The sequence below is a fragment of the Eublepharis macularius genome, chromosome 8 (genome assembly GCF_028583425.1).
Source record: "Eublepharis macularius isolate TG4126 chromosome 8, MPM_Emac_v1.0, whole genome shotgun sequence".
NCBI classification, from domain to species: Eukaryota; Metazoa; Chordata; class Lepidosauria; order Squamata; family Eublepharidae; genus Eublepharis; species Eublepharis macularius.
The window spans coordinates 38,979,126-38,995,375 of NC_072797.1; the positions used below are offsets into that span (position 1 = coordinate 38,979,126).

Here is a 16,250-nt window from a genome sequence, read left to right on the forward strand (position 1 = left end):
ACTATGCTTAGGATTGTACTGCTGCTCATGAGTGTAACTCTTACGAATTTTAAAAACATTTTAAAGCTATTTAAGGGCTAGAGCATATTTTAATGGCATCCTAGAGATTCCACCAAAAATTACATACTCATAGAGTTCTCAACACCACCTTTCTTGGATAAATTCACTATGTAGAATGCCATTAACACACTGAATCTTTATTCCTACAATCAGCCACTGAAAAATAGACTGCTGACAGAGAGATTCACATGATGGCAGAACCCCATATGGTCCACATGAGGGTCTTACTGCCTTTTACTCATGCCCCAAACTGCTCTCATATCCTGCTGAGCCTAGTTTAATCAGTGTCTAAATCTGAAAGCACAGATTAATATTAAGCAACCACCAGTATCTGGCAGTGATATCTTATGACAGACACTTTGGGGTATATAGATATTAAAACTCTATCTGGAACACCTAAAACTAGCACAAACCATGAGGGGGGGAAATTAAGCTTAAAAACACTACTGAGTCTGCTAAACAGGGTTCTAAAACCCCATCAACTTAATTGAATAGAAGGCTATAATTTAAAAACATGAAAACAAGGGAACAATGCAGTCTCTTTGATGCATTAACACCCAAACAAAACAGGTTCTTTAATATAAAGTTTTAAAATAAAACATAGAATGAAAGATGTTGCATAAAATAAAATAATTACTTCTAGCTCATTCTTTACAATGCTGACAAGATATTGAAGGTCAAATAAGACACAAAAATGTGCAACTGCATTTAACCCCATCCTTGTTCAAGGTATTTTAAAGCCTGAGAGTGGAATTAGCAACATGATTCCTAATCAGTTCCTGTCTGGCTTCAAGGCATGAATCAGTTAAACTCTGGGCAAATGATCTCTCCAAAATGATACTCCAGCTTCCTTTTTAAACATAAAACCTGCTGCGTTACATTATTCCACATATGCCAATCTGAGTATAGTGGCTTCAACCACAGGAAGAGAGTAACCACAATACTTCCTAGTAACAACGTGACCTATTAAAACTTGTGAGGGAAAAAAATAAGACAGAATCTACAAGGTCCCACTTTAGGTCTGTGGAAGCCAAAGGAAATTAATGAGCAGCCATAAACTGGTTACCAGAGAAAACATAAGATGTAAGTTCTTACACACATAGAACTAGATATGATTGAGGCATACACGTCTCTGTCTCTCAAACGGAGTTTCAGACAATTAAAACTGTATCACACATCAGAGAGGCCAGATAATATGTCTGTCTGTATATCAAAGGTAAGTTGCTAAGCAAATTAGAAGGAGAAAATCCTAAGCAATAAATCTGAAAGCTACACATAAACAGTGCTGGGTTCTAAATTAACAATTGCCATTAGAGATAACAAAAGTAAAGTTCACCGAAAACAGCATTGCAGCAAAAAAGGAAACATATTTGCCAAGAAGTTCAGGAATATTAAGGAGAATGATTAAAAGTAAAGTACCATAAAGCCACTTCAAGGATCCTTAGTGAGTGCTTAGCCTGTACAATATATGCCAGTCTATGTAATATTACAAGAGCACAGAACTGGAGAAAGTATAGAAAAAAGCGAATAGGTCTTCATTAACTTGAGCCCAAGTACCATGTGTGGACGGTACAGTGTTATATGCTGCTACAGTCAGCTTTAGAACACTCGTCTTAGTAATAGGTATGGCAACTATCCAGTCACACCCAAACATTCACAACCGTTTAATTTTCTTACTCCTTATACCAAATCAGATCACTGGCTCACATAACAGCAGCAGTTCTCCAAGATTTCAGCATCTGTCACCCAAGATCAATTACTTGAAGACGCCTGAAATTAAAGTATGGACTTCCTGCATGCAAAGGATCTGCCCTTCCACTGACCCATAGCTTTATTCCCATCCCATTACTACATGATACTGTGATTTCCCCCCTATACCTTTAAGTCCTCAGAAGCCCTTCAAAAACATGTAATTTTACTCAGTGATATACATATATAAAAATAAATTCTAACAGATATATAAATAAATTCTAACATAGTCTACTGATAAATGATTAATATAATCCATATACAAACACTGCCTTTTAAAAATAAAAGGAAGCAAATGAAAGCTTTACACTCCTTAGAAATAAGAAGGCAAGCAAAAGGCTGCAAATCAGAACTCCCATTAATCTACTGTCCCAGATCATCTGAAGCACAATACATAAGATCTGAACCAGTAAAAATTCTTCCGGAATATATACTCGCATAAATTTTTACGTATAACTGTGTCATTATTGTCAGAAAAATTATTCTGGAACTTTTAATTCTGAATGTGATTCACCAACGTGTAAGATTATTTTATTTGAGTAATTTTTACCATGAAGCTCCCAGCTGTAAACTTCCAAGCTTAACCACCAACAATAAATCATCAATAAAACAATAATGTAACAGTATAATGATGACATAAATCAGCAATAGCCTTTTTAAAAAAAACCATAACTATAAGAGCCAGTATAAACAAACATCTGAGTAACCCCACCTCCAATTAGAGCAGTGAAAAGTAAAGAGAGGATATCAACAAAAACCCAGAAGGAAAGATCTGGCAGCTAAAGCTAAGCAGGTTATGTGCTGGCCAATCAACTATAGGAAGTTTCAGAGTCAGGGACGACTGTAGAAAAGACCCTATATCTGGTGGCCATCTACATTACCTCTGAAGTTGGAAGCATGTTTTCTGCAGAAGACCTTAACTGACAGGAAGTCTTATACGGCAGCAATCAGTACCTTAAGCTCCCTAGTTCCAGGCCATATAGGGCTTTGAACAATGGCCAGTTATTGGAATGTTGCCAGAAGCATTCAGACAGCCTGCACAGTTCTTTCAAATACGTTCTCTAAGTTTACATCAGTTAATAGTTCTGCAACTACATTCGGTACCAAGTTCAGTTTCTAAACTGTCTTCAAAGGCAAACGTACATCACACTGCAATAGTTTAGCTGCATGGGATCAGTATATGGATTAGTGTGCCAAGGTCAAAACTGGTGCTATAAACTACAGAAAAGACCTAAGCATCCATCTGCAGACGTGGATCCAATATCATTTCCAAGAAGCAAACTAGTTCTTTTAGGGAAGTGCAACCACATAGAGAATAAACTGGCTTCACTAACTAATTACTTACATTGTCAACCAGTAGCAGCACTTCAGTCTCATCTGGACTGAGCTTCAAGGTATTGGCCCTCATCTTGCCCAATACTGACTCCAGATTCAGGGCATTTATTGTCTTTGCTGACTCAGGTGAAAAGGGGAAGAAGAGTTGGGCATCAATATACTGATAACACTTTAATCTCCAACCATTCTCAGCAGATCCATGTACATGTTAAATAGCACAGGGGTCAATATAAGATGACTTCAAAGTGACAGCCACTCCAATACTAAATATTTCTGCCAAAGTAATCAACTTTAAAGCAGCATTTCTCCTCATTTGAGAAGTATCATTTGAGGAGCAATGTACTAGATCAATCATAATCCACTCTGCTTGCCTCGAATAATCTTAAAATCAAAATGTTCCAGTTCTTCGGCTTTTAAAGCACAAATCTCTCCATTGCTCTAATAACTGAAAGACTTACTGAGTAATCCAGTGTTACTCAAATAAAGGATTTAGACTCAGGTGAATCTGCACAGGAATGTAATGTTAGTTTTAGTTTTAAAAGGTGACTTTTTTCATTTCATATTACAAACTAAAGATAACCAAAATATTAATTGGTAATATTTAAAAGGACAAACTTTAAGGAAAAAACAATGAAATGGAAAACAGGAAACTGGTGACCACAAGACAATAAACAAATACAAAACAATGGATAAAATCTAAAGACAATCAAAAGTTTCATTGATGTATCATTTTAAAACCAAGAATTATTGTTACCTTCTCTTAACATAAATTATATTCTCTTCATTCTTCTGTTATTTTAAATGTCTTAACATTTAAAATCACACAATTTCAACGCAAAAACCTCTGACTGCTTTCAGACAGCAAGACACAGAAGTCAATTTGAGGTCTGTCTGCGACAAGCACAAACACCTCTTGTTCTCATGCTCCAGTGCTCCCTTCACTCCTCCCCTTCTCTTGGACAACACAACTGAATGCAGCTGCATTGGGACCTCACAGTGGATTAAAGTTGGACTGAAGGCTTCCCAAACAAGGATGTTTTCAATCACATTATATGCAACAGAGAGAAAGGAAGGTGGACTGATAGGAAAAACATAAGAACAAGCTGCATTTGTGCCCATCACAGACAAGCCTCTGTTTGTCGTAACATCTAAATTTAGCCTTAGTCAAATAAGATGTAATGCATGCCTTTTAACCACAATTTTTCTTTGCAATTCAGATTCTAAAGCTTTAGAATTATTGTAAAATCCTGATGGCTTACTAAAGGTTTAGAACTGAAGCACAGAATTCAAGATCAGTATTCAGAACTAGTATTAATTGTTGCAGAGCTCAAACAGATTATGAATTAGCCAACCAATCAAAAGTTGGCAATGTGACACTTCAGGCATAATGGCAAACTATGGCTTGCTGTGATGTGAATGCACCTGGAGGATGCTTCTCTTTGTCTCTGCTCACCCTTGCATACTGCAAGATAATTATGGTTTACCACAAACCTTGAAATAAGTGTAATTGCCATCACATCCAAACTGAACCTGCAAATCATAATCAAACCAGTATTTGGAATCCAGTGTTGCAGAGGGAAAAGTTTGCTCATTTAAATGTAGCAGTAAGTTATGATTTGTCATAAAAATGGAAATAACTTATTTGACTAATTAGTTTAGAATGAGTATGCAGCCTCTCCCAAGCTCATTCATGTAGCAAACAAAGTATGGATTGCTACCATATAATGAATCCTCTTGTTCAACTTGCCTCTGCATATCTTCATTCCAAATAATTGACTCGAACAGCTGACTATGCCAGAAAGTGTTTGTTTTGGTCTGACTTAAAACTGAAAACATGAGAAATTTCTGAACATTTGTTTTCTATACTCTTCTACAATATCTTATGCTAATAAAAGATATATGATTTTAGATTCATGCTATGTTTTATAGATCCCTTTGAAACTGAGAACATATTTCTTCTGAAAGTTCTAGCAGGGTTTTATTCTAGAATCCATTATCTCCTCCTGCATCTCAACCCTCTTGAAAGCTATTTTCAAGAACAGATGGCAAAAGTAACGTGAAAGAAAATATATATGAAACATATGAGCTTGGCAAGTTCAAATTTCAGGAAAAGAATGGAGTCCAATCCTGAAGTGTGGAAAACCACTGCAACAGAATTACACATTAATATTAAATGCTTGTCATCTGTTGCTCCATTATCATGGAATAACTTAGCAAAGTGAGATATGAGCTTCTTGTTTAAAAGAAAGCCACTATCAAGCAAGTAACAGACAGCAGAAACCTGAGAGCCAGAAGGGAAAAAGCAAGCCTCCTAATTGATCCTCCTAAATATGAAGCACCTTTTTAATTAAAGATGGGTCAGTTTACACAGCAGGCACTAACAGAGATACTGACATTAGATTTGAATTAATATTGCTGGAAGTAATTAATTCACCATGAGACGAGAGCTGTGCTACAAAACACAATACTTGGGTCATGTCTAAAGGACACTTTACTTCATTCCATTCTTGGAGGTTCTGGCTTTTATTTTTATTATGCATTTTTACCTTTAGGTCTTAGTATTTGACCTACTTGCAAATCAACCCAACATTGTGTCTTTTTTCCACTGTGCATATATACTTCAGAACTACACCAGAATAAATACAAGCATCCTAAGCAGACGAGGGTAGGAAGCTATAGAAATTACTTTTTTCTCAGTTGCCAGTATAATGCTTTTCAGTTTCTCAACACCCAGACACCTGGGATTTTTCCATCATCCAGACTATACTTTTTAAAAAAAATCTCAGAAGTGAAGTTGTATATGCCCTAATACCAAAAGCATATACATAACAAAATCATGTTAAAACTATGAAAAGTTAATTTTGAAGAGGTACCAAAACCAAAAAAGAACATGGACTCATATGCCCTCTTTTGTGGTAAAGCAAAAGCAATAAAAGGTAGGAACAATAACAAATATGATAAAAAAAATCCAAGACTCAAATTTCTGTTTGCACACACTATAACTTCATCCTATGAACATCGAGTTTTACCAGGGCAGTACTAATTTCTAAAACTCTTCAATGCAAATACATACATTAGAGGTGCACAAAATCAAGTTCAAATTAGCACTATAACCAGGGATACTGAAACTTATCAAGTCTGTGGGGACTTTTGGATTTTGAGAATAGGTAATGGGTACCACCATAAACTGGCTGCCAGGGAGCTGGGATTAGTTACACATGTTGGAAGGGTCCCAGCCAAGCATCCTTCTATGAAGAAGCCAGCTGTCTCCAAATGAGTCCTCCATGCAGACACAAAGATGATGTTTCCCAGGTCCTTCTGAAGAACTTCCTGCTCCAGTGAGTTGGAGGAAAAGCCAGAATCAGCTCTTTGTTTTGGGGAAGAATGACGGGGGCACATCTGTGAACCCCATGGCACCCAAGGAAGACAGGCTGGATATTAGTAGTCTATACCATATCACAATAATTCACTAAAACTAGGAGCTTCCAATCCTGGTTTGGTTTTGTATAAAAAGGTCAATCCATTTGTTCCTAATTAATGTTTTGTAAAGTACCCTTGTGCAATGAATGCATATAATAATGAGAAGTCAAAAGAAACCCTACAGCACCCCTGCTGAACCAATGCTCTAGAACAGCATCCAGTTCAAATTGAATATGGCCTTCCTGAAACCTGTAAGATTTTATTTAAATGAAGAGTTTGTCTTGTGCCACAATACTTCACATGAGGAGCATGGAAAGCTAACAAGGGAATATGGAGAGAAGGCTAAAAAACATGTTTGTCATTTGTTTCTAGTAATATCAACTATCTTAAGAAAATAGGATACTCAATGCTACAAAGACTTGCATATCATTTACATACTCTTGTGATGACCTGTCAAAATAAGACAAACTACTGTAGGATATGAACTACAGAATCAGGATGTAATCACAAATATCTATTTTCTGCATCCCTTTACAATTGTAATATGCAGTACTGAAAGCATAACCTACAGACTGGACACCAGAGATGACACTAAAAAAAATAGATAAAGTGGTCTTGGCTGTGCAGAGCCCAAGTTTAGGGCTTCATAGATTGCTTTATTTTCAATCCAAATTGTACCAAAGGCCTTAATGGGAGGGCTAAGAAAATATTTCAAATCTGAAGGGCAACCCTGTTTAAGTTCTTTAGAATTGATACTATTTGTTTTAGGTGGCCATCAGCGCAATCTAAGCAAAGTTACACCCTGACATGGGCTTTAAAAATGTAAGCTTCTTTTGGACCACTCTGTATGCTTCTCCATCCCTAGCGATACAGAGCAAGTACAGATGCTGAAACTTTTGTTAAATGCACTTTCAGTAATCTAATCCAGAGGCAGGCAGATATACAGTGGGTGTAAAAAACATCTTCTCTAAGAAATATATTCATGTGTTACCCTTTTCATGTTACATTTTCACACATCTCAAAAAAGTCTTCACTTGTACTTTATAAAGGTAACACAATCTGAAAATTTACATCAACATACTCCTATAAAGATGCCAAAAACCCAAAATATTTTAAATGACACCACCAACTCTCCTTTCTCTCACTCCCATTTAAAACAAAGTGAAAATCCTAATAAAAAGGATGGCTACATAGACGCTGAAGTGTTCGGAGACAATTGTAACAAAAACAAAGTCTAAGTGCTTTGGATACAATTTGGGTCCTAAACTGACAACCCTCAAAGCACCCTGCTCCACACCATTCACTAATTACTATTATCAACTTCAATTAGGATAGAATTTCATCCTAAATGAAGGGTCATCCAGTCTCTACTGCAAACTGATGCATGTGACATCCATACCCTTATCCAGTGTGATATATTTACCATCTACAAATAAGAACCTGTCTGGCAAACAGAGAAAAGATACTGGCTTTAATGTCTCTTTTTGATGTGAGGTTTGACAAAATTAATCAGAATCTCAACTGAAATGTCAGCTTTGACAAATTTTAAGGACTGTGTGTAGTAAAACACCTGACAGATCTACCTGATTCAAGATCTAACTTGGCCAAATAAAGTCCTTCTTTTCCAGTCAACCCAGCAGGTAAAACATTTAGGCCTCTCCTTTACAAGCCTACTCACCAAAAGTTTTTGAATACCAGCATTTCAAAGATCCCAAAAAGGCTGAACCAAGAAGCCTGATACATGGAAATAGATCCTCCTGAACTTAGGGAGGATTCGATTTCAGTAAAAATAAAGCACTGTAATTCTCCAAAGATTTTTTAAAATCTTCTCAATATTTTTATTCTTAATCAGAGTAGGAGGTAGGAAGGAAGAAGTAACCAAGGCCGGAAACATATGCTGGATGTGAAATCCCATTGATGCAGTGGAAAGGAGCAAACATAGGATCGGTAGGAGCAAGACGCTCGAAGGGGTTTGGTCAACTACGATCTGCCCAGCCCTCACCTCCTGGATGCGCTTGCGGGCCCGCTGCAGCACCTCCTCGTAGCCCTTCTGCCGCAGCTCGCTCAGGCTTTCGTAATATTCCTCCGGGTCGTCGGTTTCAGTGAAGAGTACCTGGGAGAGGATCTTCCACCCGCAGGTGTCCAAGCAGTGGCCCAGGTAGACCTGCAGCTGGTAGCACAGCACGTCCATCTCCTGCTCGGACAGCTCTGGCGCCCCGAAGAGCACCGTCCACATGCCCGAAGGCTCCTCGGGGAAGACCGGCAGGCAGGGCTCCAGCTCGGAATTGACCGAGCACAGCTGCTGGTGCACGGCCCGCAGGTCCTGGAAGGAGAAGAGGCCAGCCCAGCTGCACTCCTCCCCTGGCGGTGCCTCCGGCTCCGAAGAGACTCCGCTCGGCGGCTCGGCGGCGCGAGGCCCAGCGGGCGAGGAGGGCTGCAGGAGGACGGCGGCGCCTCCCGCCGGCTCGTCCCTCGTCAGCTCCAGAACCTCCAACTCCTCGGCAGCGCAGGCCGCAGGGCTGAGCGGCGCCTCCGGAGCAGGCAGAGGCCTCCGGGCTGGGCTGCTCCTCGCCCTGGCCGGGCTCCTCGGCGCCACCTCGGCCGCCCGGCTCCTCAGCGACGGGGAAACTGGCGAGCCCCTGGCTTGGCCCTGCTCGGGGCTCCAGGCCGGGCTCCTGCGCACTGTTGGGCTCCCGCCGGCCTTCCGCGGCTCGGCTCCGCCGGGGCTGCTGCCGGGGCTGCTGGTGCTGCTGCCGGCGCGGCGCAGCTCTCGGGAGCCGCTGCGCTGCCTCTGTGCCGTCCGGTTGTGGCAGGTGATGGCGAACTTGCCCTCGATCTCATTCCAGGCCGCGATGAAGACGAACTTGTGTTTCTCCGGCTCGTGGAAGGCGTGAGGCCTCACCGCCACCCAGTCCGCCTCCAGCGTCTCCTCCAAGGCGAAAGCGCTCATGGCGCCGCCGCGCTCGGATCGGGGCTCTCCCTCCCCCAACCACCGCCACTTGCCGTTGCCGGGCGCTCCCTCACTGCCCAGCATCAGCCATTTTAGCCGACTCGGAGGGAGGGAGGGAGGGAAGGATGGGTGCGCTGGCGAGACGATGGGAGAGAAGCGCGAGGATAGGCTGAGGCGGGGGAGAGCCGTCAGTCGCCCCAACCGCCGCCGTAGGCCTCTGCGGCGCGCGCGCTTCTCCTCTTTCTCTCGGCTTTGCGGTTCTCAGGCGCGGCGGCGGCTTGCCGGAGACAATGCAGTCAATAGGCGGCAGAACAGGTACTTGAGGCGGTCACGTGGAGGCCCCGGATCTGTTTACTGTCTCTGCCCCGCCTCTGTCCCGCTTCGCCCCGCCGCCCGGCCTCCTCAGCTCCCCTCACGCTCTCTCCCTCCGTCTTGTCCATCGACGCCAGCTCCCCGTCGCTCCTCCTTTGCCCAGCCCGATCAGACCAGATTTCCTTCTTTCTCCGGTTTCCGAGCGCCTTTGTTGTCGTCAGGCTGCGTCCCCGTCCCCCCCCGCTCCCCCTCGGACAGGGAGCTCTGGCTGTCGAAAGCGCAGACCCTGAAAAGCTCCAAGGTGCCCCTGGGCTCAGAATCCCTCAGACAAGGTTCCCATTTAGGCCACGCAGGCAACGCGCGTCAAGCTCAGCTTCCCTTTCTGAGGGACGGCCAGGCGGCAGACTCAAGCACAATCCCTCGCCGGACCCTATAGTACTTCTTTATGGCAGCTTCTTTGATGGGTGCTGAATGCTTTCCTGCTTCTCTGTCGTGTCTGTATCAAATTTTTAACGTGCGAGGGAAACAGGATAAGACAGCTTTGCTAATGTGCCCTGAATGTTTGACTAGGTGGTTTGTGTTTTTTGTTTTTCAGTTTCTGTATTCTTCCTTCCAAACCAGTACTCAAGATGCCTGACATCCAAAAATCTTAGGAAGCAGCTCTTAGCATGCACTTCAGGTTGTCAGAAAAGGTATATCCTGGAAATACCTTAACTTTGAGCTAACACAAAGATAAGGTTTTAGAAGCTTTCATTGCTTAGCCAAGGGCAGTCCCTGTATGTGTGACACATACTCGATTTTCAGGCACCAAAATGTTTTAGGCTGTTCCTGGTTCAGTCCTAGAAAATAGTATTACAAGTATAACAAAGAGTATTCCAAACCACAGCCAATAGCTATCAGGGCTGTCACCTAATTGATAAAACGAGTCTATTGATTGTTTATTATTTACTTCATGTATTCATGTATAGCTGACCTTTTTCAAGAGTCATGGTGGTTTACAAGATTTTAAAAAATTCAATTAGACAGCACAAGACATCCAATAAACAATACATAATAATAATAATATTCAATTTATATACCGCCCTTCAGGATGTCTTAACACCCACTCAGAGTGGTTTACAAAGTATGTTGTTATTATCTCCACAACAAAACACCCTATGAGGTAGGTGGGGCTGAGAGAGCTAGGAGCTGTGACTGACCCAAGGTCACCCAGCTGGCTTCAAATGGAAGAATGGGGAATCAAACTTGGTTCTCCAGATTAGAGTCCCACATTCTTAACCACTACACCAAACTGGCTCTCAGATAGGATTACAAAATTGGAAAAGGATTACAAAATTGTAAAACAAGGCAACCTGTCTGAGGCATGATGCAGAAAGTGGGTTACCAAGACAATACAGTAAAAGCAAAGTGATACGTACAATAAACATGGCAACAAACTAAAACGCTATTCCCTTATAAAAGTGACCTCCTGAGCTGTTCTATTATGCTACAGGTATAATATCTTTATAAGAGTTTTGATTGATTTAACAGTATTAAGTCTGCATAAACTGGCATATGAAAGCCCATCATTCTAAAGAAGAGCATTCTTTTTCTAGATGATGTGCACGTGTATCACATCAGGCATATTTTAGGAGTAGCAATCCCCCCATTTTCAAACAGGAGGAAATGCCTTTCCTAAGATAACTTTATAGCTACCTGTATTACAAATAATTAAAAAATGAAATGTTTTTCAGTTGTTGTTTTTCATCAACTCTGTTTGCAGCCCTGCTATCCACATTTTGAGATCAAGAGGAAGAACTTCTCCCTTTTAAAGAAAGGATTCAATTGCCTTGCTCACTGCCATACTAATTTTGTTTTTTTCATTTTTCTTGGTGAAATAATGGAGGGCTAAAGAAGATTCCCTTGAACTGACAAATTGAGATGGGGATAGAACAGGAACAGGGAGACAAGAAAGTAGGGGAGCAGATGGCAAAACTAGATTGCGACCATTGAAAGACACAAATCATCCAAGAGTGACACATCTAACCTTTTATTGTTCTTGCATCATGGGCTTTAGATTCCCCTCTTAGGAACAGTCTCGTATTTTATTGTTACCCTTCAAACAAATATTTTGTTTTCAGTGGTATCATTGACATCAATCAATAGGCTGAGCCCTAGGAATTAGTCACTCTATTGTCTATCACCCATAATATTAATGGAGGGAGATTCTGTTTCTCTCCATGAACCATGCAAGATCACTAACCACTCATTCACATTTGCTTACTTTCATTTTTTCCTATGTTGTGAGCAGATGCACTCTTTTTATCCTGTATAAAGATTATCTTTTTATTGAGGAAGAAAAGCATGTGTAGTTATATGTGAAACTAGCATGTTTTTCTGTGTGATGTGGAATACTGAAACTGAGAAATCTGTACTCTTTGGCTTTCCAACTCATGAGTTCATGGAAAATAAATACTTGCACTGTCTTTTAATGAGATACCTTTTATTAAACTGTAAACATAGAGCAAATATAAGATAAGAAGCTGCCCCTGCAGACTCAACAGTGAAGGAGTGAAGGCAAGGCAACAGATGACACAAGACAACTTAGTGGAGTTTTTAAAAGCTACAGCTTCATTGGTTTACAGCTTATGGAGCCTTGGCACTGCATGAGGTATGGATCCAAGGATCAGTCAACCCACTTGCCAGCTGATACCCCTCACCCCCTCAGCCTGTCGACTGACTCCCGAATATATACCCAGCTGGCAGCCCAGAGGGCTTCTGATGTTGCTAATATGCATCAGTGCTTTCCTCTGATTTACTGCTTTATAGCTGCAAAAACATCCCTTCTCCAGGTCTTTCCCCTCTCATCTCCATCCAGGAACCCATTGGCAGATGAAAATGGTTTGACATTACAGGAAAGAAACCTTGTCATAAGTGTGGCATTTGAGCAAGTGAAATGTGTGATCTGCATCCATTGATCCCAGTAACCAATACTTCACTGTAAATATTTCAGATTTTAATTTCAGCGCATCATTTTTTCTGCCAGTTTCAATGCGCACATTCTTGCAGGTGTTATACAAATCAAGCTTTTAATGTAGTATGCCAAGCATGCTTTCTGTTAATATCTTGTTAAATTTCACTATTCAGTATATATCTGAAAATTATATTTATTCAGATGTAAATACCAATGATTGCAATGTGAGTTCTGTCCAAGTATAGGAGCATGCATTCATGCATGTGTGTAAAAGTGCAATCAGGTTGTAGCGAACTTATGGTGGCCCCTGCTGGGCAAGAAACTAATAGAAGTGGTTTACCACTGCCTGGCTCTGCAGAGGGACCTGGTCTTCCTTGGTGGTCTCCCCTGCAAGTACTAACCCATGCTGACCCTACTTAGCTTCCAAGATCTTATGAGATCAGGCTAGCCTGGGCCTGTATATAAGCGTAAAAGCTAACATCTCCCAGCCAAAAACCTGTGCTTGACAGATATCATCCAGTATAAGATGCAGTTTTGTTAGTCTCTGCCAGTGGGTAATTATGATTTTAAAAAGATACTATAAAAGGGCCACTTTGATGCAGAAGGGATATAAGAAAAGCACTTGTCCTTTCCAGCTACAGATGCATCCCTACCCATAAAATGATTTTCAAACACTGCTGCTGCCACCTGTGAGAGAGAGAGATGAAAACTTGAGATTTATATAGTGGTGTAAAATCACTTGTGTGTGTTGCCAGCTGTGGATCTCTTAAGTACTTTCTACCCACCCTTAAAGCCTTGCGACCTTAAACCAAACAGCGATTGCCAGAGCAATTAAAAGACCATGATGTGAAAAGCTATTGCAACAATTGTATTGGTATAATGGTTGTTGGGGGTTTTCCGGGCTGTATTGCCGTGGTCTTGGCATTGTAGTTCCTGACGTTTCGCCAGCAGCTGTGGCTGGCATCTTCAGAGGTGTAGCACCAAAAGACAGAGATCTCTCAGTGTCACAGTGTGGAAAAGATGTAGGTCATTTGTATCTACTCAGGAGGGGTGGGGTTGAGCTGAGTCATTCTGTAAGAGTTTCCCAGGGTGTGGAATGCTAATGGCGGGAGGCTTCACTGTATCCTGAGGAGGTTCTTTTGCATATGGATTGGTGCTTGATGTGCTAATCTTCTCTGCAGGGCTATTGTCGGGTGTGGAGTGTTTTGTTGGCCTGGTGTTTTTCAGAACTGGAGCCCATGCTCTGTTCATTCTTAAGGTTTCTTCTTTCCTGTTGAAGTTTTGCTTATGCTTGTGAATTTCAATGGCTTCCCTGTGCAGTCTGACAAAGTAGTTGGAAGTGTTGTCCAGTATTTTGGTGTCCTGGAATAAGATACTGTGCCCTGTTTGAGAGTTAGGCTATGTTCAGCCACTGCTGATTTTTCAGGCTGTCCAAGTCTGCAGTGTCTTTCATGTTCTTTTATTCTTGTCTGGATGCTACGCTTTGTGGTCCCGATGTAAACTTGTCCACAGCTGCAGGGTATACGGTATACTCCTGCAGAGGTGAGGGGGTCTCTGCTGTCTTTTGCTGATCGTAGCATCTGTTGTATTTTTCGGGTGGGTCTGAATACTGCTTGAAGGTTATGCTTTTTCATAAGCTTTCCCATCTGATCAGTAATTCCTTTGATATATGGCAAAAACACTTTTCCTGTGGAAGACTGTTTTTCTTTGGTTGTTTGATTCATCCTGGGTTTGATTGCTCTTCGGATTTCATTTCTGGAGTAGCCATTTGCCTGAAGTGCGTGGTTTAGATGATTAATTTCCTCATTGAGGAAACTCTTACAGAATGACTCAGCTCAACCCCACCCCTCCTGAGTAGATACAAATGACCTACATCTTTTCCACACTGTGACACTGAGAGATCTCTGTCTTTTGGTGCTACACCTCTGAAGATGCCAGCCACAGCTGCTGGCGAAACGTCAGGAACTACAATGCCAAGACCACGGCAATACAGCCCGGAAAACCCCCAACAACCATCGATCGTCGTCGTCCTTCTGTGCAGCCCCACATTGGGACTGCGCAGGCGCAGGCCAGCCGCGGAGAAGATTCTTTTAGCTTCTAGAAATGTGACGGGGACGTTCGGGCCCACCGCGCATGCGCGCCGGTGTTCCCGCCAATTTTGAAGTACAAGTACCCGAACGTCCCCGGCATTCCCTCAGTTCCTTTTTCGCCGCCGTTCGAAAAGGTTCTTCAGCTGTCGCTTGTGTCTTCCAACTTTCTTCTACCTGTGAGTTGCCGTTTCCTTCTGACTGGGAAACGCCTCCACTATGTCCCATTCGGCTTTGTTTAAAAAATGCCAACAGTGTGGCACTAAAATGACCCACTCTGACGGTCATGACCTCTGCCTCATCTGTTTGGGCGAGGGGCACGTCGTGGAGCGCTGTAAGTTTTGCATGGCCTTCACTCCGAAAGCGCGGAACGACCGCAAGGCCAGGCTCCGGGCTTTTCTTTGGGACGCCAACCTTCTACCGCCCAAAGCCTCGGGGTCGTCCGGGAGCAAGCCCAGCTCTGTCGCCCCCTCGCCGGCTCCTCATCACCCGTCGGAACCGCTCGTCTCGGCTCCGACGGAGGCGTCCGCTCCGGACGGTTCGATCGCCTCCGGTTCCGTGAGTGCTCCGTCCAGTCGAAAGGCGAAGAAACGTGCTTCTTCGAAGCCTTCTTCGAAACCTGTGGCCACCGAGGCTTCTTCGGAGCCCCCGCCGAAGAAGGCAAAGGCCAAGTCAAAGGCCAAGCGCCGTGCTCTGTCGCCGGCCCCGGCCTCGTTGGCTGGTTCCTCTCCTGGACCGGCCCCTCCTCCTGAGGACGTCCGGAGTCTCCTCCATACCCCGTCGCCTCCTCACACACCTCCTCCGGTGATTCCCGACGACTGTGAGTCGATCCGTGGATTTTCGGACGCGTTCCAGGAGTTTGAGCGCTCTCTGCCGTGTGCTCCGGTTCCGGCGGAGGTCTCCATTCCATCGCAGCCAGTCTTCTCGGTTCCAGCTCCGTTTCACCGGTCCATTCCGTTGCCTGCTGCTCTGCCTCCTTGGCAGCCTGTCCCGGGCCTGGGGAACGTGGCCTCCTGGCAGGATTTTGTGGCTTGGATTCAGCAGTCCGCTCCCTTTCTGCCTGGTCCTTCGGTGCCCCTGGCCACGGTTCCGGCGCCCTCCACTCTGCCTCCAGCTCCGCCTGCCACTCAGCCGCGTCGCCATCTTTCGGCACCCCAGCCTTCTACCTCGGTTCCGGCTGACCGCCCGTCGGTTCCGACGCAGACCCCAGCGGCTTTCTCCGACTCCGAGGATGATGAGGGCTTGGCGTCTCCATCTGAGTACTCGTCGGACGCGGCCTCTGACCCTTCCCCTGATGATGCTGTGGGGGAGCTCCGCTCATCGTCCCCTAATGACGATTACAGGGTGTTTGCAGAGCAGATGGTCCGAATGGCCGCAGCACTGG

The 16,250-nt window shown here is 43.3% G+C and overlaps 1 protein-coding gene across 1 annotated transcript in view; it reads right to left on the reverse strand.

The window, feature by feature from the left end:
- JMY (junction mediating and regulatory protein, p53 cofactor) overlaps positions 1 to 9,783 on the reverse strand; it is a 72,798-nt gene extending 63,015 nt beyond the window's left edge. Inside the window, exon 1 of the mRNA XM_054986701.1 lies at positions 8,567 to 9,783. Coding sequence (XP_054842676.1) covers positions 8,567 to 9,598 — 1,032 coding nt within the window. The 5' untranslated portion in view covers positions 9,599 to 9,783. The remainder of the gene's footprint in view (positions 1 to 8,566) is intronic.
- Positions 9,784 to 16,250: the final 6,467 nt, after the last annotated feature.